At 38.6% G+C, this 21,009-nt stretch overlaps 2 protein-coding genes and 2 pseudogenes across 2 annotated transcripts; 1 reads left to right on the top strand and 3 right to left on the bottom strand.

Moving 5' to 3' along the window:
- Positions 1-3,104: 3,104 nt before the first annotated feature.
- Positions 3,105-8,651, bottom strand: LOC131330522 (probable serine/threonine-protein kinase WNK11; annotated as a pseudogene).
- Positions 8,652-10,175: 1,524 nt separating this feature from the next.
- On the bottom strand, positions 10,176-12,282 carry LOC131329387 (protein NRT1/ PTR FAMILY 1.2-like; annotated as a pseudogene).
- LOC131330521 (protein NRT1/ PTR FAMILY 1.1-like) lies at positions 12,156-12,721 on the bottom strand. Its single transcript, XM_058364139.1, has 2 exons — positions 12,247-12,721; positions 12,156-12,169 (listed from the first exon to the last, which is right to left on the bottom strand). Exons 1-2 carry the CDS (start codon positions 12,707-12,709, stop codon positions 12,156-12,158), a joined length of 477 nt encoding a protein of 158 aa, XP_058220122.1. The 5' UTR covers positions 12,710-12,721.
- Positions 12,722-15,081: 2,360 nt separating this feature from the next.
- On the top strand, positions 15,082-19,797 carry LOC131329556 (rac-like GTP-binding protein 5). The gene is made up of 8 exons (XM_058362739.1): positions 15,082-15,247; positions 15,344-15,500; positions 17,264-17,351; positions 17,462-17,571; positions 17,668-17,731; positions 19,057-19,121; positions 19,210-19,275; positions 19,388-19,797. Exons 2-8 carry the CDS (start codon positions 15,402-15,404, stop codon positions 19,487-19,489), a joined length of 594 nt encoding a protein of 197 aa, XP_058218722.1. The 5' UTR covers positions 15,082-15,247; positions 15,344-15,401; the 3' UTR covers positions 19,490-19,797.
- The last annotated feature ends 1,212 nt before the right edge of the window (positions 19,798-21,009 follow it).

Raw genomic sequence — 21,009 nt, 5'->3', positions numbered from 1 at the left:
TCAGCATTTGCTTATTTTTACAGAAGAAACTTTGTTGCTTGCAATTTGATCATTATTTGGCACTTGATCAGTAGTTTTGCCTTAGAACTTCATGCACGAAAGAAGGTAAATAAGGCAGCAATGCAGCTAGTTTGAGGCCATCCAGAATACCAATGACAATGGATAAACATGCATTCTTGCCTAAATCATCAAGAATTTGATCAGACTTGCAGATTTCCTAGGAAGGCATGAAACATTGTAACCCCATGCATGGATTCCGATCTGGATCAAAAGTATATTTCTGCTAACATTAGTGTCTTGACGGAAAGATGGAAATATTTAATCTGAGACTTTGCTTTTTTCTTAAGAAAATGCTATCAACAAGCTAGCTTAGGATGGGTGATTTTAACAGACGCATGCAGGTTGGATATATGCAGGGACATTGTGCCATATCTCTATGATACTTCAAACTTCGCGGGCTCGTCTCAAACACTCCTGAACTCCGATTTGTGCATGGTTTGGACCGTTAGAAAGCTTGTTGAATCTACTTTCTAACCCAAGTAGTTAGGATTCTAATTTATTTGTACATCAAAAGATATGACCATTTTACCCTTAGTTGGTCGAAAAACAAATCATTTCAGCAAAAAACTCATATCTCCCTCCTTTTAAATCTATAAGGACCTATTATATATTGATAAAAAGAGTTTTAAAAGTAGGGTAAACTATAGTTAACCCCCTCTAACTAAGCCTCACGTGCACTTTGCCCCCTCTAACTTTTTTTTTTGGCACTCAACCCCCTCTAACTAACTGAAATTCAAACGGTCATAATTTCAAATGGTCATAACTTCTTCGTCCAAAATCGAAAACATGCAAATTATATATCGATTTCGAGGTCTTGAAGTCAGCTTTCTAATGACACCAAAATCACATCACGATTCAAAGCACACAAAAAGTTATGATCAAAAGAGTAAGGACTGGTAGACAGAAAGACCGTATTGATCATAACTTTCTGTGTGCTTTGAATCGTGATGTGATTTTGGTGTCATTATAAAGCTGACTTCAAGACCTCGAAATTGATATATAATTTGCATGTTTTCGATTTCGGACAAAGAAGTTATGACAGTTTGAAGTTATGATCGTTTGAATTTCAGTTAGTTAGAGGGGGTTGAGTGCCAAAAAAAAAAAGTTATAGGGGGCAAAGTGCACGCGAGGCTTAGTTAGAGGGGGTTAACTATAGTTTACCCTTAAAAGTACTAAAAGAGTTTGCACTGTTTTTGCTTTCAAAATTGTCTTTTAAATATGGGTAATTGATGGCAATTGGATGTGATTGGCATTGACTAATAAGCTCAGTTCTTTGACGACCTTTCTGATTTCTACTGCAAAGCAGCTGATCTTGCTTGGAAAAACTATAGTAATTGCTGGGCTGGACGGCAACTTCCTGAGGTTCAGCGTACAAATCCTTTTCCTTTCTCTTGCTGTCCCGAAAAAAATTTGGGTCTGCTTGTTTCATGCAAAAATAAGGTCCTATTTTGATGATGTACTGCTTTTTGCTTTGAGTATTTTACATCTATAGTTCCAGCTTCCCTTCTAGAAATGGTGGCCATATCTTTATGATACTTATTTGTTTGTGGAATCAAATGTTTGTTACAGAAAGACCTTTGGTTTAATGCTTGATATAATTCCCCTTGCTGATTCCATAATTTAATCAAGCTGACAGCCCGATGTGAGCTTTGTGGCAAGCGGGCATTTTTCACCCCACGGAAGACCGGGGAGACAGATAGAATTGATTGGTGGTTCTGATGTCTATAAGACTGTCTGCCGCCAGCACTATGTCAATGGACAAGCTGTTGTGGAAGCAGTGCAGAATGTCCTGAAACCTTGAGGTTGCAGTTGTTTAGTGATATCTCTATTTCACATCCTCATATTTCTTTTGGCTTCTTTGTATTTCAATCAGCTGTCTGGAATACTTGTAGAATTTGGATTTTCTGATGTTTGTTTGTGGTTTAGCATTTGCATATGTTTATCGAAGAAACTTTGCTGCTTGCACTCTGATCATTATTTGGCACTTGATCAGTAGTTTTGCCTTAGAACTTCATGCACGAAAGAAGGTATCAAAGGCAGCAATGCAGCTAGGTTGAGACCATCCAGAATACCAATGACAATGGATAAACATGCATTCTTTCCTAAGTCATCAAGAATTCGATCAGACTTGCAGATTTCCTAGGAAGGCATGAAACATTGTAACCCTTTACATCATTGTAACCCTTTACATGGACTCCTATCTGGATCAAACGTATAATTCTGCTAACATTAGTGTCTTGACGGAAAGATGGAAACATTTAATCTGAGGCTTTGCTTTTTTATTAAGAAAATGCCATCAACAAGCTAGCTTAGGATGGGTGATTTTAACAGGCGCATGCAGGTTGGATATATGCAGGGACATTGAGTGATACTGTGATTCATTTATTTCCCTCTACAGTAGCAACTGTACTCATTGAAAATGTTCTCCCAGAACTTTAAAAAAATAAAACGTATAACATTAACTTTGCATATATCTGTGTTAGGACAAATACTGAATCCAAATTCACCTTCTTCCCAATGTCAAGTGGATGGACATATTGGATCAGAAACAACTATATCGAAATAAAAGAAACAAAAATGTAGGTTTCATCATTATCACTAACAACTTCAAAGCAAGCATGGGCTACAGGGAACCAAACCAAAAAAAAAAAAAACAAACAAAAGACTAGACTATGCGTAGTTGCTGGAAAAAGTAATGGCTGCATCCCAAAACTTCACCTCAGAATTTGGAAATTGGAAGCTCCTCATCATCATAATTGGTTTTTAGAGTAAGAGGGCAAAACCAAAAACCTGTCTTAACAAAGAAAGACGCGTCTTTTATATAGAGGACTCTACAGGACTTGAACAGTAAATAAAATTATTACAACTTTAAAGTGAAAACTTTGCTGGGTACACACTGGGCCCCGTCAACACAAAAATCTCCACCGAAAGTTGAAAATCACTCCATTATTGAGTGCCTTTAAAATTACTCCATAATTGAGTCTTCTGTTGATCTTTAATACTAAGTCTCCATTATTGAGGCAGACTTTAATCGAAAGCAAACATTATTGATGCTTTTCCTTGCCTTTGCGAGAAGACAGCTGTTCGGCCATCATTTCCTTCATACTGTCCCAAAAATCACCTAAAGTAGGCGTTTGTGTAGCTCTATCATCCTCATAGGGATCCTGTGATTCTCCTGCTAGGCATGTGAATGGATTACTATCTTCTACCTCGGACAGGAATTGGTCCTTTATAAGATCAGCGGCTGAGCGTCTTTCCCTTGGCTGGCCTATGCATTTATCGATGAAGGCCTTCAATTCCAAATCATTAACTATGTTCAAGTCTTGAGGCTTCACTCCCGCTGTCACCTTCTTGTATATCTTGGCTATTACTATCACACTCGCTATATGGTATCTCCAGGGTCGCCATTTCGAGCATGCACATTCTAAACGAGTAAATGTCTACTAACCCACTGTAATCTTCCTCATATAGTTCTGGTGCCATATGCTCTAGGGTCCCCAACAATGAATGTGCATGATGGGTTTCATCTACTATAGCTGTCAAACCTAGATCACCAATCTTGACCTACACATCAAACCAAATCCAGATTAGGTCTTGACATCAGAAAAGCAATTCAACAAACAGAACTACGCTCAACTAAGGTACCCCAATGACTTCACTTCCCTTTTGTTTGTTGTAGCCACTAATTAGTTCCAGTAACAGACGTTTGCTATCATAAAACATGATCATGCTAACAAGTAACAACCACCCACTAAAAATGTAGAACTTCAATACACATTTTAAGCATTTCAATTCACTTTCATATATTTTCCTATAATTTCTCATACTCCAACAAACACCTTAACCCGCGTGTCCAGTAGGCTGTGGTCAGCATTTTCTTGATAAAATATCATTTCATTTTATTGGTCAATTACAACTAGAAAACCAACAAGAGATTACTACTTCAGAATTTTTAATTCATCCACATACTTAGCAACCAAACTAGGTTTCATTAAGTTGAAAGAGAAACAAACCTTTCCGACGTTTCCGTTGATGAAAATATTACTGCAGTTGAGGTCTCTGTGAATGATGCAAGGATCATGGGTATGGAGATAATCCAAACCCTTGAGTGTCTGTCGCGACCACTTCCTCAATGCCTTCATTGACACATGGCAATGCTTCTTCCTGTAATCCCTAAGATTCCCGGAAATGCATGCTTCACTAATGAAATTAAGGGTGTAATGCTCATCGTCCCTCCAAAAATTGTTGAAAGCAATAATGTACTCATTCTTCAATGACTTCATCAAAGCAATCTCTGCCGAAGCCTCTTGATGACTGAGGGATCATTACTAAACCTCCCTAACTGAACCTGATTCCACGCCACGTCTGTTCCTTCCCATTGATCAAATTTCTTGCAAACTTTCTTGATAGCACCAGCTCCAAGGAGGTCGCTATACCACCCAAACCTTCCAGATGGATCAACTACAACAATGGGTCTTTTGTCTTGCTCAGATGGATCAGAACTTTCTGACAGAATATCAAATATATGTCTTTCAGGAAAAATTCCAGGAGCGGGAAAAGACACAAGGCAAACACTAAGGGAGAGAAATAAAATTCCTGATGATAAAACCTCGAATCAGTTCATAACTAAAGAACAGGAGAGCCCAAGTTGAATCTGTAAACAAGCAAAATTAAGGATCCAGGATTGAAATAACAAGTATTCAATTGAAAACTACAATTCCATGAAGCGGCACACTTTTAGGCTGAGATATTTAACTTTTCAAATCAAGATCATAACTGCTCAGTCTAAAGTTTGATAGCATTTCAGCAACAAAATTTCTCATTAGTAGACATAAAATGATAGAAAGTATAGTGGCACACAAAGGAATACACTTTGGTTGATAGAAAGTATAGTGGAAGACCAAACCATTAGACATGTAGTCCTCAGAAAACCAAGCAGTTCAATGTAATTTGCTTTGAACTCAGGCCCGTGAACTTATTATCATCTAGAAATGGCTGAATTGAGCAAAACAACACAACACGAACACTATTTCTCCCCAAGGAAAGCTGAAATAAAAACAAAGTTAAATAGTATAATGAAAAGAACCCAACTCTACATAGTCAAAAGAGAAGTAGAGATCATGATCACTACTCTTTCTAATATTGCAAAAAAACCTCAGTAAAAGAAAGTGATGGGGTAAATTCTACACCAAATGATCCTCTGCTGTTTTGGAGATACAACAGGTTTTATGAAGGTAAAACTTATTCTCCCTGAGTCTATGTGGTGTTCAAGTCTTACATACTTAGCAGCTAGCACTAAACTCATTACAAAATCGTATCAAATTGTAGAGTAGAGTTTATCGTAAGGATCTCATATTCTCCCCCTTCAGATATTCTAGGGATACCTTCAAAGTCCAAAATAAGAAAACCAGAAACCTACATTTGGGGAATAAGAGGGTGAAATTCATTGCTGCAGCCTAAAACTATGATCCATTAATGTCTATAGCTGTCATATGAACCAAGCTACTCGAGTTTCGAGTGCTTACCAATTGATCAGGATGATTTTTTCCATGGATGCTACACATTAAAGGATAAAAAATGAACAACTCGAATGACATGTGCACTGTACATGTAAGTTTCCCGGGCAACAAAACAACGGGTCGTTCAAATACATATTTTAAAGCTTAAGTTTTCAAACCAAGGTTGACCATAATTATGAAAACTGGTTGAATTTTTTAGCCAAACTTGCAAAACCCACTACTCAGCTCGACTAGTTTACATCCCACCAACATCATTTGTTCAAGTATCTACTCAGACCTAGCAATGTTAGCCAATTCTCAAAGAAAATTTGTCACAATCCGCACCCTTCAAAACTAAACTGACAAGAAGACGCAAGAAAAGGGGAAACGGACATTTTCATATGCATGGCCATCATTGTAGATACAGAAACCTTGGCAAACCAGACCGGGGGAAAAAAAAAACACTACTCGGTTGATGGTTCAAGGTCATACAAAATCCAATTGAAACACTAGACCAACAACCCACAGCACCAAATGTGATGAAGAACTCAAGAAGGGGAAAAAAATGAAACAAAGAGTCATTTTCTTTTGTCACCATCATAGATACAAACCAGAAACAGAATTTCATACTATGTTGCAATTAGTACAGAACTCTAGCTCTCCAATCCATTGAAGGCGTCAAGTGGAAAATCCAAACAAAAAGTCTAAAAACTCATCTTTAAAACACAATTCAAGGCACAACTGCATCCGAGTGTGTATCGGCTACGGACGCAATTGTGTTAGTAACATTGCTCAAATCCAAAAGCTCAAAACTTTTCTCAATCACAACACAAGCGTCAAGTATTTTTGATAATTTTCAAGATGATTCACTTATTGATTCAAACTGGGGAGGGAGATTTGGGTTTCATTCAATGTGGGCATGCTCATTAACATAAGCCGAAATTCTTTCTAATTCTTTCCGATGAGATACTGATTGCTATTCTATTAGCATGAATTCTTCCTAAAATAATGATTTCAATGAGGTCTAGAGTGTGAACGATTCAAATCGTTGAAAGGTTAAACATGATTCCACAAATCTTCAATTTCTTGATGAGAAGCCATGTCAAAAAACTTCGCATCTTGAAAGCACGTCAAGGAATTATGTTTAATCAAAGTGAACTCTCGTGTTTCTGCCAGTTAGAGAAGCAAGAATATGTATGTTCATTTATGCTTTCACTAATTCACTATAAGAACCAGAAGAAACAAGTTTCCAATTGCTGCAATAGTTTCAGCAATTACTCTTAAAACAAGAAGATTCGAACGAATTCAAAAGAAATGAGAAAGTGGCAAGACAATGACGAAGACGATTCGAACAAATTCAACAGTCTGAACGCTGGATATGCCAGTTTTACGGGAGAAGCAAGAATGAGTGTGCGTGTGTGTGTGTGTGTGAGAGAGAGAGAGAGAGAGAGAGAAAGAGACGAACCTTGCGCTGCTGTGAAGTCAATGGAGGGAGAGATTGGCGCAAAATTTTGCGACATACGGTTGTGTTTACGGTTTCCCCAACCTCAACACCAGTAAATAGAAATACGTAGGTGGTTGCCGAATGCGTTTTGTTCGAATTCCGTTTGACCAAAAAAAAAAGAATGCGCTTTGTTCTTACTTACTGTACTAAAAGCGTGATTAGCGTTTTTTTTTAAAATCCGAAAAAAAAAAACACAAAAACAAAAAAACTTGAACGCTGCGAATTACTCTGGCCGCTATTAATTACTTCTGAACGCTTTTAATTACACTTGGCCGCTAAATTTTGAACACGTGATTACTACATACGTTTTCTATCAATAACTCGCAGGTTGAACACGCGAGGTTTAAAGAGTCAAACATAACTTTGTGTCTTCAAAACGACTGCGTATAGAAGTTCCTCGCATCTCCAAAGACGGCAAGACCACGACGCCGTCTCTCCTCGTCATTCCGTCGCCGGCCGCCGTCCCTCAACGCCCACCTCTCTCTCTCTCAACTTCTGTGCCCTCTCTCTCTCATTTTGGATCGATAATACTATTCATATTTAGGGATTTCAGCATAAAGTGATGGTAGAGAGAAAAGAAAAAAAAAGGACACATAGTTAGACATGAATTGAAAGTAACATTGCTGATGAACCAGACGAAAGACTGGTCATTAATCATCTTGGCATGGTCTACGGAATGCATGTGTTGGAGTAGGAAAATCTTAATACTAATCTAATTTAATAGGTTTTTTTGCACCAATTTTACCATAGCTTTAAACTTAATATCTTCGTTGGTTTGTGAAATAGTGTGCAAATTGTGGTTAGCGATGTCGACGCAGCCAGAGTTATTCAAGATTCTGCAATTTTCTCAGGAATGCACAAACTGCATCATTTGGTACCTGATGAATATTCAGTTCAATACTTGCTTATTCTTCTTGCTATTTCCGGTATTAGATGAATCCGCTTTCTTTGTCACTCAATCCGCTTTTTTTGTCCTCACTCTGCTAACCCTTTTGATTCTTCTTGCTATTTCTGGTATTAGATCAATCCGCATTCATTTTCACTCTCCTAGCCCTTTTGATTCCGTAGTGTTCGTAGATAAGGAATGTAAGGATATATCCTCATGAACTATATTCTTGGCGTCAGTTATAGTTTCTTTCCCTATCGAAACTTTTAAAGGGAGAACAGAAAAATTCTTGGACACATTCCTGTACTATACTTGAAGTGGTGAATTTCTGATCTCTATACCCCATCTTCCTTGGACTTTTCTTCACCATTCTTGCCTACATTTCCTACTGTCGGCAACTCTTCTTCGTTCAAATCTTTACCCTCATCTTTAAGCATGGGAAAACCTTGATCTGCACAAAGCCCAACTACACAGAAGAAAGTAGAGCAGATTAACTGAACTCAGAACCGCGAGAAGCCAATAGTAAATGATCAAACCTGTACCCTCTCTAGATGAAGGACCCGACTTCCTCGCAGTCCAACCCTTGCACCGGACTGCATGAGATTTTGGCCATCAATTTCAAGAATCAGTGGTTTTGATTCATCTCTATGCGGTAAGATATGTATGTGCACTAGCCATTGGACTGCAGAGAAGCGAACTCCATTTCAAAATTTAACAATGTTCAAACCTCCTAAGCCCTAATTAGCCCTCAAGCAATGTTGGATTGTCCCGCCTTATTTAGGGTGTGTTCCACTAACACAAATAAGTACTTATTTTTCAAATGGTGGTGGTGACGTTACTGCGGAAGTCGTAGTGATCAAGTGATAGTCTTATTTAGTGTTTATGTTTGTGATAGTGTTTGTGATGAAACAGTTTCCGTATGCTTTGATGAAATGTGAAAAGTTCCGATGATATTAGTAGTGGCCTGCTTTCTACCCCATTTTCATAACATAAAGTTTATTATTTTTATTTTTGAATTGCACCATCTTTTATTGCTTTGCAAACCCTCTTTATCGATATGTCATAGTTATTTATCCGATTTAAAATGAGGGAGATGTGAGTGTTTTGCCGAAATTATTTATTTTTTGACCAACTAAGGGTAAAATGGTCATATCATTTGATGTACAAAAATATTATGTTCCAAACTACTTGGGTTAGAAAGTAGGTTCAACAAGCTTTCTAACGGTTCAAACCATGTCAAAATTGGAGTTTGGGAGTGTCTATGGCAAAACCGCAAAATTTGGCCGTTTTGTGAACTTTAGAGAATGCGCCTGGGGCGCAATGATATGCGCCTGAGGCGCATAAAAACTACACAATATGTCAAACTTCGTGAGCTCGTCTCGAACACTCCCGAACTCCGATTTGTGCATGGTTTGGACTGTTAGAAAGCTTGTTAAATCTACTTTCTAACCCAAGTAGTTCGGATTCTAATTTATTTGTACATCAAAAGATATGACCATTTTACCCTTAGTTGGTCGAAAAACAAATCATTTCAGCAAAACACTCATATCTCCCTCCTTTTAAATCGATAAAGACCTATTATATATAGATAAAAGGAGTTTTAAAAGTACTAAAAGAGTTTGCACTGTTTTTGCTTTCAAAATTGTCTTTCAAATATTGGTAATTGGTGGCAGTTGGATGTGATTGGCATTGTTGACTAAGCTCAGTTCTTTGACGACCTTTCTGATTTCTTCTGCAAAGCAACTGATCTTGATGGAAAAACTATAGTAATTGCTGGGCTAGACAGCAACTACCTGAGGTTTGGCGTACAAATCCTTTTCCTTTCTCTTCCTGTCCTGATAAAAATTTGGGTCTGCTTGTTTCATGTAAAAATAAGGTCCTATTTTGATGATGTACTGCTTTTTGCTTGGAGTATTTTACATCTATAGTTCCAGCTTCCCTTCTAAAAATGGTGGCCATATCTCTATGATACTTATTTGTATGTGTAATCAAATGTTTGTTACAGAAAGAGCTTTTGTTCAGTGCTTGATATAATTCCCTTTGCTGATTCCATAAGTTAACCAAGCTGACAGTCCGATGTGAGCTTTGTGGCAAGTGGGCGTTTTTCACCCCACGGAAGACCGGGGAGACAGAGACAGAATTGATTGGTGGTTCTGATGTCTATAAGACTGTCTGCCGCCAGCTATCGAAACTTTTAAAGAAGGAAAAGAAAAATTCTAGGACACGTTCCTGTAACTATACTTGATGTGTTGAATTTCTGATCTCTATACCCCATCTTCCTTGGACTTTTCTTCTCCATTCTTGCCTACATTACCTACTGTAGGCAACTCTTCTTCCTTCAAATCTTTACCCTCATCTTTAAGCATGGAAAACCTTGATCTGCACAAGGCCCATATGCCCAACTACACAGAAGAAAGTAGAGCAGATTAACTGAACTCAGAACCGCGAGAAGCCAATAGTAGCTCTCATAATGACTTCTATTGATATTATTCGAAATCCAACTCCCTTTCCCCCCTCTTTTAGTAATATCAGCCACAGTACTCAGTATCAAACAGGCCAACAAACTCCCCACAGCCAGCCCTAATCCGGATAGAGACACTGCCATGCTTGACATGCTCTTTGGCAACTCCGAGTAGAAAAACTCATTTGACGCAATCAATTCAGGGCTTCCGCGACACCACTCAGTAAATGTTGTGGTACAAGTGACATGGCCAACATTTGAACAACTCCACTAGGGTTATCGTGATAGCCACTTTCAATGGCTTTTCTCTTTCTATAATGCTCCACAATTGCTGCAAGTCGCATGGCCAGGAAAGAGCAAAATAACCCAAGACCCATTCTTATTTTTACACCAACCGAAAAGGGTTTTCCTCTAATTTTTGAAGCAGAGGGAATGATAATGCGATCATAAAGAAAGATCCAAATTACTGTACCGATTATTATGAACATAGGGAAGGAGCCTGCGGGTATTTGGAACCCTGGAGTGATGTGTCTGTTCATGGATCGAGCTTGGAGTAATTGGAAGGTGCCCTGACTTACGTTTACCGACACCATGATTGATGAAGACCATAACGGGATGACTCTGATGAGGGATTTTAGCTCTTCTACTTGGTCTACTGTGCAAAGGCTCCATGCATGTGAGGCTTCTCCTTCTGGAGTTATGTCCTCAGGACTCCTAATGATGCAAGCTTTGTTTAAGAACCTGAAAAGGGATGAAACAACCACATTCATTAATCCAGTCATGGAGAAGCTGTAAAACGTTTCCACTAAAGAAAAAATTGGTTTCAGCGTGGGAAAAGCCAGCTTTACAACAGTCTAAAACTCCTCTTCCAAAGGTCCTGTTTGGTTGCAGATTTGATAACCTATTTAATTCTGTCTTAATGAATTGGAACATGACATTTCCTTCGGAAATTTGTTGTAAAAGAACCCATCTTTGGATAGCATCATAATCTCGAAAACATTTCATCTCAAAATTCAATGAGTGTCATTATTGTTGCGCCATTGAGTAGGTCATGGATTCGATTCTCGAAAATAGCCTCTCTGCTTGCAAGGATAAGACTGCATACATCAACCCTTCCCCACCCTACATATGTGGTAGCTTCGTGCATTGGGTACGCTCTTTTATGTCACCAATGAGTGTCATGGATAAACCAAACCAAACAGAGCCTTAAGTCGCATCAATTGGGATCAGACACTTGAAACCCTTTCTCCATTGAGCTCTATCTAGGGCATCGTGTTTCATAATATTGAAAGATCTTAGACCCTTTTGAACCACTGCTTTTAAAGTCTATTTTGGAACACCCCTCTCCTTAGTGTTAGCCTATACCATAATTGTATCACTTGTTAGCCTATACCATAATCATATCACTTCTGTCTATCACATTGACCGATCAACAATAGACATGTCTAAACTGCCGTAATCTATTTTTATCTCATCTTTTTTTCTATCGGTGGTACACTTACAATTCTGCGAAAGTCTTTGTTTCTAAGTATATCTTGTAAAATGTTACCACTCATCTATCTTTACATTCCCACATCAGTTACAAATATATTTCTGAGAAGTACATATGTTGAAACTGACTTGAAAAGTACGACACACCCATACTTTGCTCTATAATTTAAGTTGAAAACAAATAAGCTAAAAAACAAAAAAGAGGAACCAAACACTTTGAAGTACAGCTGCTTAATAAGCACGTGCATTCAACCTTTAAGCTAAATAAGCTGCAAATAAGTGTGAAACATTCAAAATTTAAGCTAAATAAGCTGCAAACTAGTGGGAAACAAACAGACAGTAGTACCTAAGTTTGTTGGTTGGCTCGGAGAGAGTTGAGCCACTAATGGTTGGCTCATGGTAGCTTTCTGCTTGATAGAAAACAGAGAGGCGACGAAGAAGGAAAGAGCAGACAAGAACGTGAGGATTGCAGGGACTCCAAACCCAACTTTCCATCCAGCATGATCTTGAACGTAAACGATAAATGTGAAAGCAGCCATGACTGAAATAGAATTTGCAGCGTAGTACCAACTGAAGAATTTTTCTAGGACCCGTTCATTGTTTGGAGTGTTTCTTTGCTCCACTTGATTTGCTCTGAAAGCTACGGAACACGGTCGAATCCCACTGGCTCCGATGGATGCTAGGACAAAGGAGAAGAGAAGGGTTGCATATTGGGCTCCTGTTGGGGATTTGCAGCTCTCCCCCTTTAGTTGGTTGCAGTAAGGTGGCCTTGCTTGGGGGATCACAGCCGTTATCCATATGAGGACCATACCCTATAGCCATGAAATTGCAATTAGATTAATTTGGCACTTCAATTTGGTTAATCAAGTTATGTTGAGAAATTAACCACAAAAGTGCTTGAATCTGACAATTATCGTTGCGAAGATTGCTGAAACAACGTAATGAAACAAACTTTTGATCCTTTTAATTTTACTAGTGTTTTATTCCACCATCATCAAATCATACACGTGTTCATGTTCTTCCTTTTCTGTTTTGTTTTTTCTCTCAGCAACTAGTCCAATTTGCCTCCTAAGTAAACCAGCCAAAAAAAGCAAGCACTTTGGCGAGAACACATCCCAGGTTTTGGATACGGCATTTCACACAGTTTTTCGCATTCTCTTCTTATGCTTTCGGCCAGTTTTGATCGAGCAAAAATGTCTCCAACTTAGGAGACATGTCATTCATGGTTTTGGACCTTTTGGTAATCACTACTCTGCCAGTAGCCGAAACGCTGGACCATGATCGTGATGGCCTTCCAGCTGTCAACCACAAATACGATGCCAATTGTGTCGCTGTGCTGCAGCATGCGGTGATGTTGGAGAGAGGTAGCCAACACCAGCTCATAAGTACACCAAAGGGTGTTCAAAAACAGTTAATCTATGACAGGAGAAAGAAAAAAAGGTCATGTTTAGTTGGTGTTTGGAAGGTGGATAAACCTGATGATAAACAGTTGGAAGGATAGCTAATAAGAGGGATGAGTTGGGACCTATTAATCAAAGGTTTTGCACAATAATTGCACTTTTTGCCTGCTTTTGGTTTTACTTTTCAAACTTTACTTACTTGAGCAGCTTAATTTTTCCTCTTGCGGATTGAACTCATCGAAGAATATGTTAACATGTGCAATTTCTAAGTACTCATTTCTGTAACTTGTAGTTTCAATTATGTCAATGCCGCAGAAAGTTTTTGTTAGTGAAATATTTTTCTCAGTGCTATTTTGACGTGATGAAGATGGTATTGACCAGGAGTGGTCAATGAATCTGCGGAGTATATGCAAAACCTTAATCGCATAATCCTTCAAAATGACGTGCGCTCCCATCAATCCTTGCTCTGTGCTCGGCGCTCGCGCTTTCAATCCTCGCTCTCGTGAATTTTAGTAGTTTAAGATGTGTTTCAAAAACTCTTTCACCCTCCACTCTGACGCGAAACTTACGGCACAACACATCTAATGTAAAGCTGTCCTCAACAACACGGCAGTGGAATCTCCTTGTGGGAACAAAGAAACGAAAATTGCTGATGTTGAAGATTCTATACGGATTGGGTGGCTGATGGAGTGATATGGTTGGCCCCATTTCCAGAACACATGGGTGCATGGTCTATTCCAATACAGGATGAGAATCATCTTAAATCGTTTTGTCGAGACGAACGATTAATCTCAAAAAATTACGACAAAATATTAAACAAAAAATAAAAAATACTTACCAAAATAAGTTTTAAGTATTATGAGGGTACAAAAACGGAGCCTTAACTACTTAAGACTACTCAAGTGCTTCGTTTATTTGGGTGAAACTTATTGTTAAGAAAATATACTAACAAATACAAATGATCATTAACCTCTTAATAATATTCAAGGAGTGGGCATCATGTGATTTTGAGATATATGTTGTCGAGCACTTAATAATTTTTTTTAAAAAAAGGAAAATTCTGCAAACACAAAAATGCGTACCTCCGTTGCCAAAAACTTGTCCAGTCCTCAAAATGGAAGGTAAAAATAATGGTTTTTTTTTTCCAATGAAGTCTGACTTTTTTTCCAAACTTACTAGATATTGGTGAGTTATCTCAACATATTGGAATACAAAATGTTTAATTTTCCTTTGGCAATAACACATTTATTTTAAATTCTTGTTTCGCAAATGATATTAATTTTTTCTGAGACCGAGGGAGAATCACTTTACAAAACATGACACGAGCATTTGTCTCGTTGGCAATTCTATGATTTTTTTTTTTTCCCATCATCAATCGGACGGCTGCACATTGGCATCTTGTGCAAAATATTCCTACACATTAGTATTTTTTTTGTTGGCTTTTTTCTTCTTTATAAACCACCCTTGACTGTGTTCCATTTTTGCCAAACAGACCATAGTAGCCAAACGGAAGAGAAAATCATGTCGGGCGGCCAATCCAGCCTTCCATTCCAGCACGAATGACTCGAATTTAATCCAAACTCTTATTGATTTGGACCGTCAATTGATTAAATTAAAATTCAAGCCGTCCATTTCAAAAAATAGACGAACAACCCGAATCTATCCTACAAGGACGGTCGGACGCCCCGCCATACAGCATCCCTCGATCCCCAGGCCAAACATCCCCTATTAATCACATCCTGGCTTTTAGCACTCCACTTTTGAAACCATTGCCGCAATTAATGTGTCCTAACTTCAAGGGAGCCAAACAGGCGCAAACGAATGCCCACATGTTACTAGTAGTTGCAGAGCAGAGGAGTTAAAAAAAATACAAAAACTGAAAAGACAGAGAGAGGTCCCAGTGTAGTTCAAATCGTAGCTGGATTTTGGCTGTCTAGGTCGCCCGAGGTTCGTCGTCTCTCTCTCTCCCTCTCTCTCTCTCTCTTCAATTGACCCGCATTATCTGCTTCTGACTCGAATCAACTCTCTTTATCCACGATCAAGGTCACGATCACTCTCGAATCCGTTCCAATTGCAAACCCCTTTGTAAGATCTGGTGGAAATGAGTGCGTCGAGGTTCATAAAGTGCGTGACGGTCGGTGACGGCGCCGTCGGCAAGACTTGCATGCTGATTTCCTACACCAGTAACACTTTCCCCACGGTAAAGTTTCGAACTTCGATTGTTAAGATCTGTTCTGTCAAGCAGGCCCGGCCCTGTTATTTTCGGGGCCTAAGGCGAATTAAAAATAAAAATGGGACCTTTGTGCATATGTCACGAGCAAAATGAAAAAAGATGAGTCAAGTTTAAAGAGCAAAAATGTTAGTAGCATTCAGCAAAATAGGATTATTGTGAAGTTATTCATCATTGCCAAATTTACATTAAGACAATCACTTAAAAATCAAGTCTTTTTGCATTCTAAGAGGCGACAAACTACTAATTCTTGAATGAATTTTGTTTTGTAGATCCATATTTAAGAGTAGTACATAACTTTTGGGGGGGCTCTTTCTTTTAAGTAAATTTTCGGGGCGAAGGCCGGCCTTGCTCGCCATTGCTCAGGGCCAGTACTGGTTCTGTGATTTCTGTTGTTAGTGTTAACTCTGTGCTATAATGAAAGATGCGTCTGTTTTGGAGAAAAATGTTGACCTTTTGGTAATCTTTTCCGAATGATCTTCTGTTGTTATCGTTGTGTTGTAATTCGAATGATTGCAAACAGAAACTGGGAAATTAATTTAGATTTGTGACTTGTATTGCGTGGTGGATTTTATTGGGTTATGAAGTTTAGGGGGGTTTGGTGAATTTATGTAGCTTCAGCCTTTAAGTACTGGTTGTGAACAGGTACTTGTGGTTTGTGGCTTCTGGTTCACCGGTACTACCAAAAAGTCCATCTATTCCGATGCCGCCACACTTAAATGCCCTTGTTTAATCAAAGGATGATTGGATGGTGTTGTCCGTTGACCATTCCCTCCACGAGGGCTTTCTTTTAGACAAAATCACACTACCCTCCCCTTTTTTGGTGTGGAGGGAGTTCAATTAACGTAGTTTGGTATGTTGATTATCATTGCATCGTCATGTGTTCATCTTAACTTTTGCCATTTAAACCAGTAATTATGACTGCTAATATACAGTTAGTGTTACCTCTGTGCTATAAATTATAATTGAAAGATGCGTCTATTTAGTTTCAAGTACTGATTGCCCTTTTTGTAGTCTTTTTGGAATGATATTCTGGTGTTATGGTTGTGTTATATTTTGAATAATTGCAAACAGAGAATCGTTAGTTTATGTCGCTTTACTTGTAATGTGTTGTGAAGTTTGTGGTGTTTGTGGTTGTTCGATGAATATATGTAACCAGTTCACAACCAGTTTGTGGTTTCTGTGCTGATCATCTTTTGCAATGGGGTTTCACGTGTGTGGATGGAGTCAATTAACGGACTTTGGTATACTGATTAGTGAGTACCATTGCATCGTCATGTGTCCATCTTAATCTTTACAGACTTAGCAGTTTAAACCAGTGCATATGATATCCTTTCATGCAGTTGATGAACATATATGGGAATTATATGTGCTCATTGATTGTTACCTTATGTTGCTCATCTCATACTGTTTGTACTGCTTTCATGGCAATTAAGTTCCAAGTTCTGTCTGGGTCTTTTGTTGGAAACATTCCATTTTGGTTCTTGAAGACTCTTGAAATGAAGTGTGCTTTTCAAGTAGATACGGTGGCACTCTTTGCATTTGTCATGGTTTAAGATTCAGATGATATAAATTGAATGTGTTAAGATTGCATATGAGTTCTTGTTCTTTCGGAAAAATTTCAGTCTGCACTCTCCGTGGTCAAATTATAACACATTTAACTTTATGATTCCTTGCTGATATCTTGTGGGAAAGACTTGTTCAGTTGATACTCTTTATGTTTCTGAAAACAGGATTACGTGCCAACTGTTTTTGACAATTTCAGTGCCAATGTGGTTGTGGATGGGAGCACTGTCAATCTTGGTTTATGGGACACTGCTGGTAAGTTCAAAATAGATTTTTTGGGGACAAGATATTCCTTTTCCTTTATGTTTCGACACAGCCTAATTTTTTCCTTTTTTTCCGGGTTGACTTTATGAATCATTTATCAGGTCAGGAGGACTACAATAGACTAAGACCTTTAAGTTATCGTGGAGCAGATGTGTTTCTTCTTGCATTTTCTCTCATTAGCAAGGCCAGCTATGAAAATGTTGCAAAGAAGGTTATGACCCTTGGTTTGTACCTTTTCAGCTCCTATGTTTTGATGTGAACTAATGATTTGCTGACAGCTTGTTTCTTCTTTGACTTCTATTTTCAGTGGATTCCTGAACTGAGGCATTATGCACCTGGTGTTCCAATAATTCTTGTTGGAACAAAGCTTGGTAAGATACTCTCCCATCACTTGGAGTCTTAGACCATCACACTGTAGTTTTGCCCTTCATCATTTTTCATTTTTATCGTTTTGTGTTGGAATATGCCCACTTGGTGAGGTTTGTGGTTTGTAGGAAAGTAGTCTCTTATTGTCTTCCCCGTTTTCTATGAAGTTTAAAACATATATAAGATTGCTAAATCTTAGTTTCCATCACAACCCGAAACCATACAAGCACAATTGGTACCGTAATATGCAGCATAATTGGTACACTAATATGCAGCATACGTCTCTAAAACCACTTGCCCAAAATAAATTTGATTAAGACACCCAGATGGATGCCAAACCTCCAAGCCTCAAAGGCCACAATATTACAAATCCAATCTCAACCAAAAAGTGGAACTTCGATTATTCTCCCACTCAAGCTCCAGCAGATTTCTTGTGGGTACCAATTGTGCTTGTATTGTTTAGGGTTGTGATGGAAACTAAGATTTAGCGATCGGATATATGTTTTCATTGAGCTGATCACAAATGAAGCTCAAGTGTAGCTTTGTTTTTATGCAATCCCAGAGAAAATCTAAGCTTTTTTAAGACAAGTTTAGAGAACTGATGAGCTTCACATACAGTTCAAGTTTCGCCTGTAAACATAACGAGCTTCAGCGAGCAAGTGGAGTGAAATTGGAATAGATATTTTGTGACTTGGGTAATAGGTATCATTTGTAGCAAGTTCATCTATTTTTCTTGGAAGTTTCTTATACTTCATTTTTCTTTCTAGTGTCGTTGATATATGAAATGTTAATCTAAACTGCATCAGACTTTTCGCCAAAAGAGTAGAAACTTCGATTTCTGATTTTCCTCTTTTTGTTTGTTGTTTCTTAGTCGGAAATTATTAGTATAACCAGCCCTTCTGTCTCCTAGGATGTTCATTTCTCTTGTTTGGATTCTCTGTTATCTTCCTTGGCTTACTCTTTTGCCTTCTCAAATTTGTTTTGGAGTTTTCGTACTCAAGCATGTATTTTTTTTTCAAGTGCTGCTAGATCTCGTTTTCAAAAAAAAAAAAAAAAAAAGGTGCTGCTAGATCCTAAACTTATCTTCAAAGATGGATTTATTCTTCCTCAGCGATGATTCTGTCTTCATTGTTGCTGGGCTCTATTCATCTTCATCCATTTACTGGGCACCAAAAATATAACCTTCAATTGTTAACATGTGTTTTTGGCAGCATTTAAATTGATTCATGATATACGTCTTCTTAACTACTACATGTAGTAGACATCTGCTTCTTGCTAGGAAGTAGGAAGTTGGCCTCATGTTTGAACTCTCCTTGTCCTTGGCCTGCAGATCTCAGGGATAATAAGCAGTTCTTTGTAGACCACCCTGGTGCAGTGCCCATTACGACAGCTCAGGTAAAGAACAGTATTCCCCACATCCAAAATTTTCCTCCCCGAGCCTCCGAATTTGGTATTTATGGATGTGTTTGATTTTCTATTGAAGGGAGAGGAACTGAAGAAACTGATCGGAGCTCCTGCCTACATCGAATGTAGTTCAAAGACGCAACAGGTATGGAGTATATATCCCTTCTACACGTCTCTTCACACAGCTGCAGTTAAAATGTGCATTTCCTTGTGAATGGTGATGAATACGGTCTATGCTCATGTTTTTGTAACTGCAGAATGTGAAAGCAGTTTTCGACGCAGCCATTAAGGTAGTGCTCCAACCACCCAAGCAAAAGAAAAAGAAGAGAAAGGCACAAAAGGGTTGCTCCTTTTTATGATCCGGGAATAGTAGTTGCAGGGAGAGAGGAGATGATCTGTAATTCTGTATTGGCTTCTCATGGTGCTGCGATATCACTTCTCAAGCGGAAGCTTTCCCTTTTCACAAGAATTATACCGTTGGTGTGTATAGTCTCCACTGACTTGCTATAGGGATTTCTTGTGGAAGAATCAGGTGGTTTGTACTCGTCTATAATGGATATTAGGATTTGGAATCGGTTGGCACTTTGTCCTTGACATCGAGCATGTCTCTGTTGTTCTATTTTGTTTTTCTGGCATTTAATGATGGGTTAGGTGCATTTTCGGTTCATGCTAGTATCAATTTTCTCCACGCCGCTCAAACAAGCAAATATCTAAAATATTCGATGCAAGTAGCCATGGCCGGCGAGATCTTGTTGGAGACAAAAACTAGCCGCGACTCTCTCTCTCTCTCCAGCGTTGATGTTTGCACCATCCCCAGATAGGAGTTGGTGGGTGGAGGTGTATGGCGGTCAGTTGTGTCTCCGGTGGTCGGCAGTTGTTGGTGGGTGCTGGTGCTGGTGCGTGGTGAGTTGGAGCACAAATGGGTTTTGATTTGGAGGAAATTTTGGCCAATGCGAGAGGAGAGAAGGAGAGGGAGGGAGTGGGTTTGATATCTGTGTGGGTAGCATTATTGGTGTATTAATTAGATGAGCCAGACTACACCGTCCACTGCATGGGCTCCATAAAAATACAGAAAAATATTTATAAATTTTAAAATAATATTTTATAAGGTCCGGTAAAAAATCAACTTCAACGGATATCGGTAAAATATACTTTTTGAATTTATTGGGGTGAAAACTATGAAACTGAGCAGTTTCGCTCTTATAAATTCAAAAAACATATCTACCAATATCCATTAGAGTTGATTTTTCACAGAATTTCATAAAATATTATTTTATAATTTATTAATATTTTTATGCATTTTTGTGAAGTCCGGAATGGGCTCCAAAAGGCGTGGAATGGATCGGTCACCGCATTCCATGCGGTGTACCTAGACTTTCTGTAATTAGATTGCCGTCAAGGTTCTCAACAAGAAGTGTTCCCTTCCATGCACATGCTTAAGTAATTTTTGTGTCCAAATTTGATCCTCAGCAGTCAGCATGAATTGACTCCTTAAGGTGTCTGATGGAGATTGGAGAATCAATTTTTTTTTTCCAATCCTCAGGCCTCAAAAGGATGTCTGGGCCAGCTTATTCATACCTCAATTAATCATCTTTGCCAGTCTGGTCAAAGACAGGCCGTCCATGCCGGGATTAAAGAATTCACAAAAAAATATTTTCTTGCAGTCTAACCTCAAAAATTAAACCCTAGTCAATTATGGAAAGCAAATCTATCAACCGACCGGACTAACACTCCGGGAGAATAATCTTTCATTTCACGTGGAGCTGTGCTACGTGCACAGCAAGCTGTGTACAGCAGCTGTGCACAGATCCAGTTTTCTCCCTCCTCGGGTCGCACAAAGATGATCGGAGCCGCTCATTTTGTTCAAAATATGTTGTTT

The sequence above is a fragment of the Rhododendron vialii genome, chromosome 6a, assembly GCF_030253575.1.
Source record: "Rhododendron vialii isolate Sample 1 chromosome 6a, ASM3025357v1".
NCBI lineage: Eukaryota > Viridiplantae > Streptophyta > Magnoliopsida > Ericales > Ericaceae > Rhododendron > Rhododendron vialii.
Note: the sequence above shows the minus strand (reverse complement) of the source record. Positions and strands in the feature narration are given on the sequence as shown.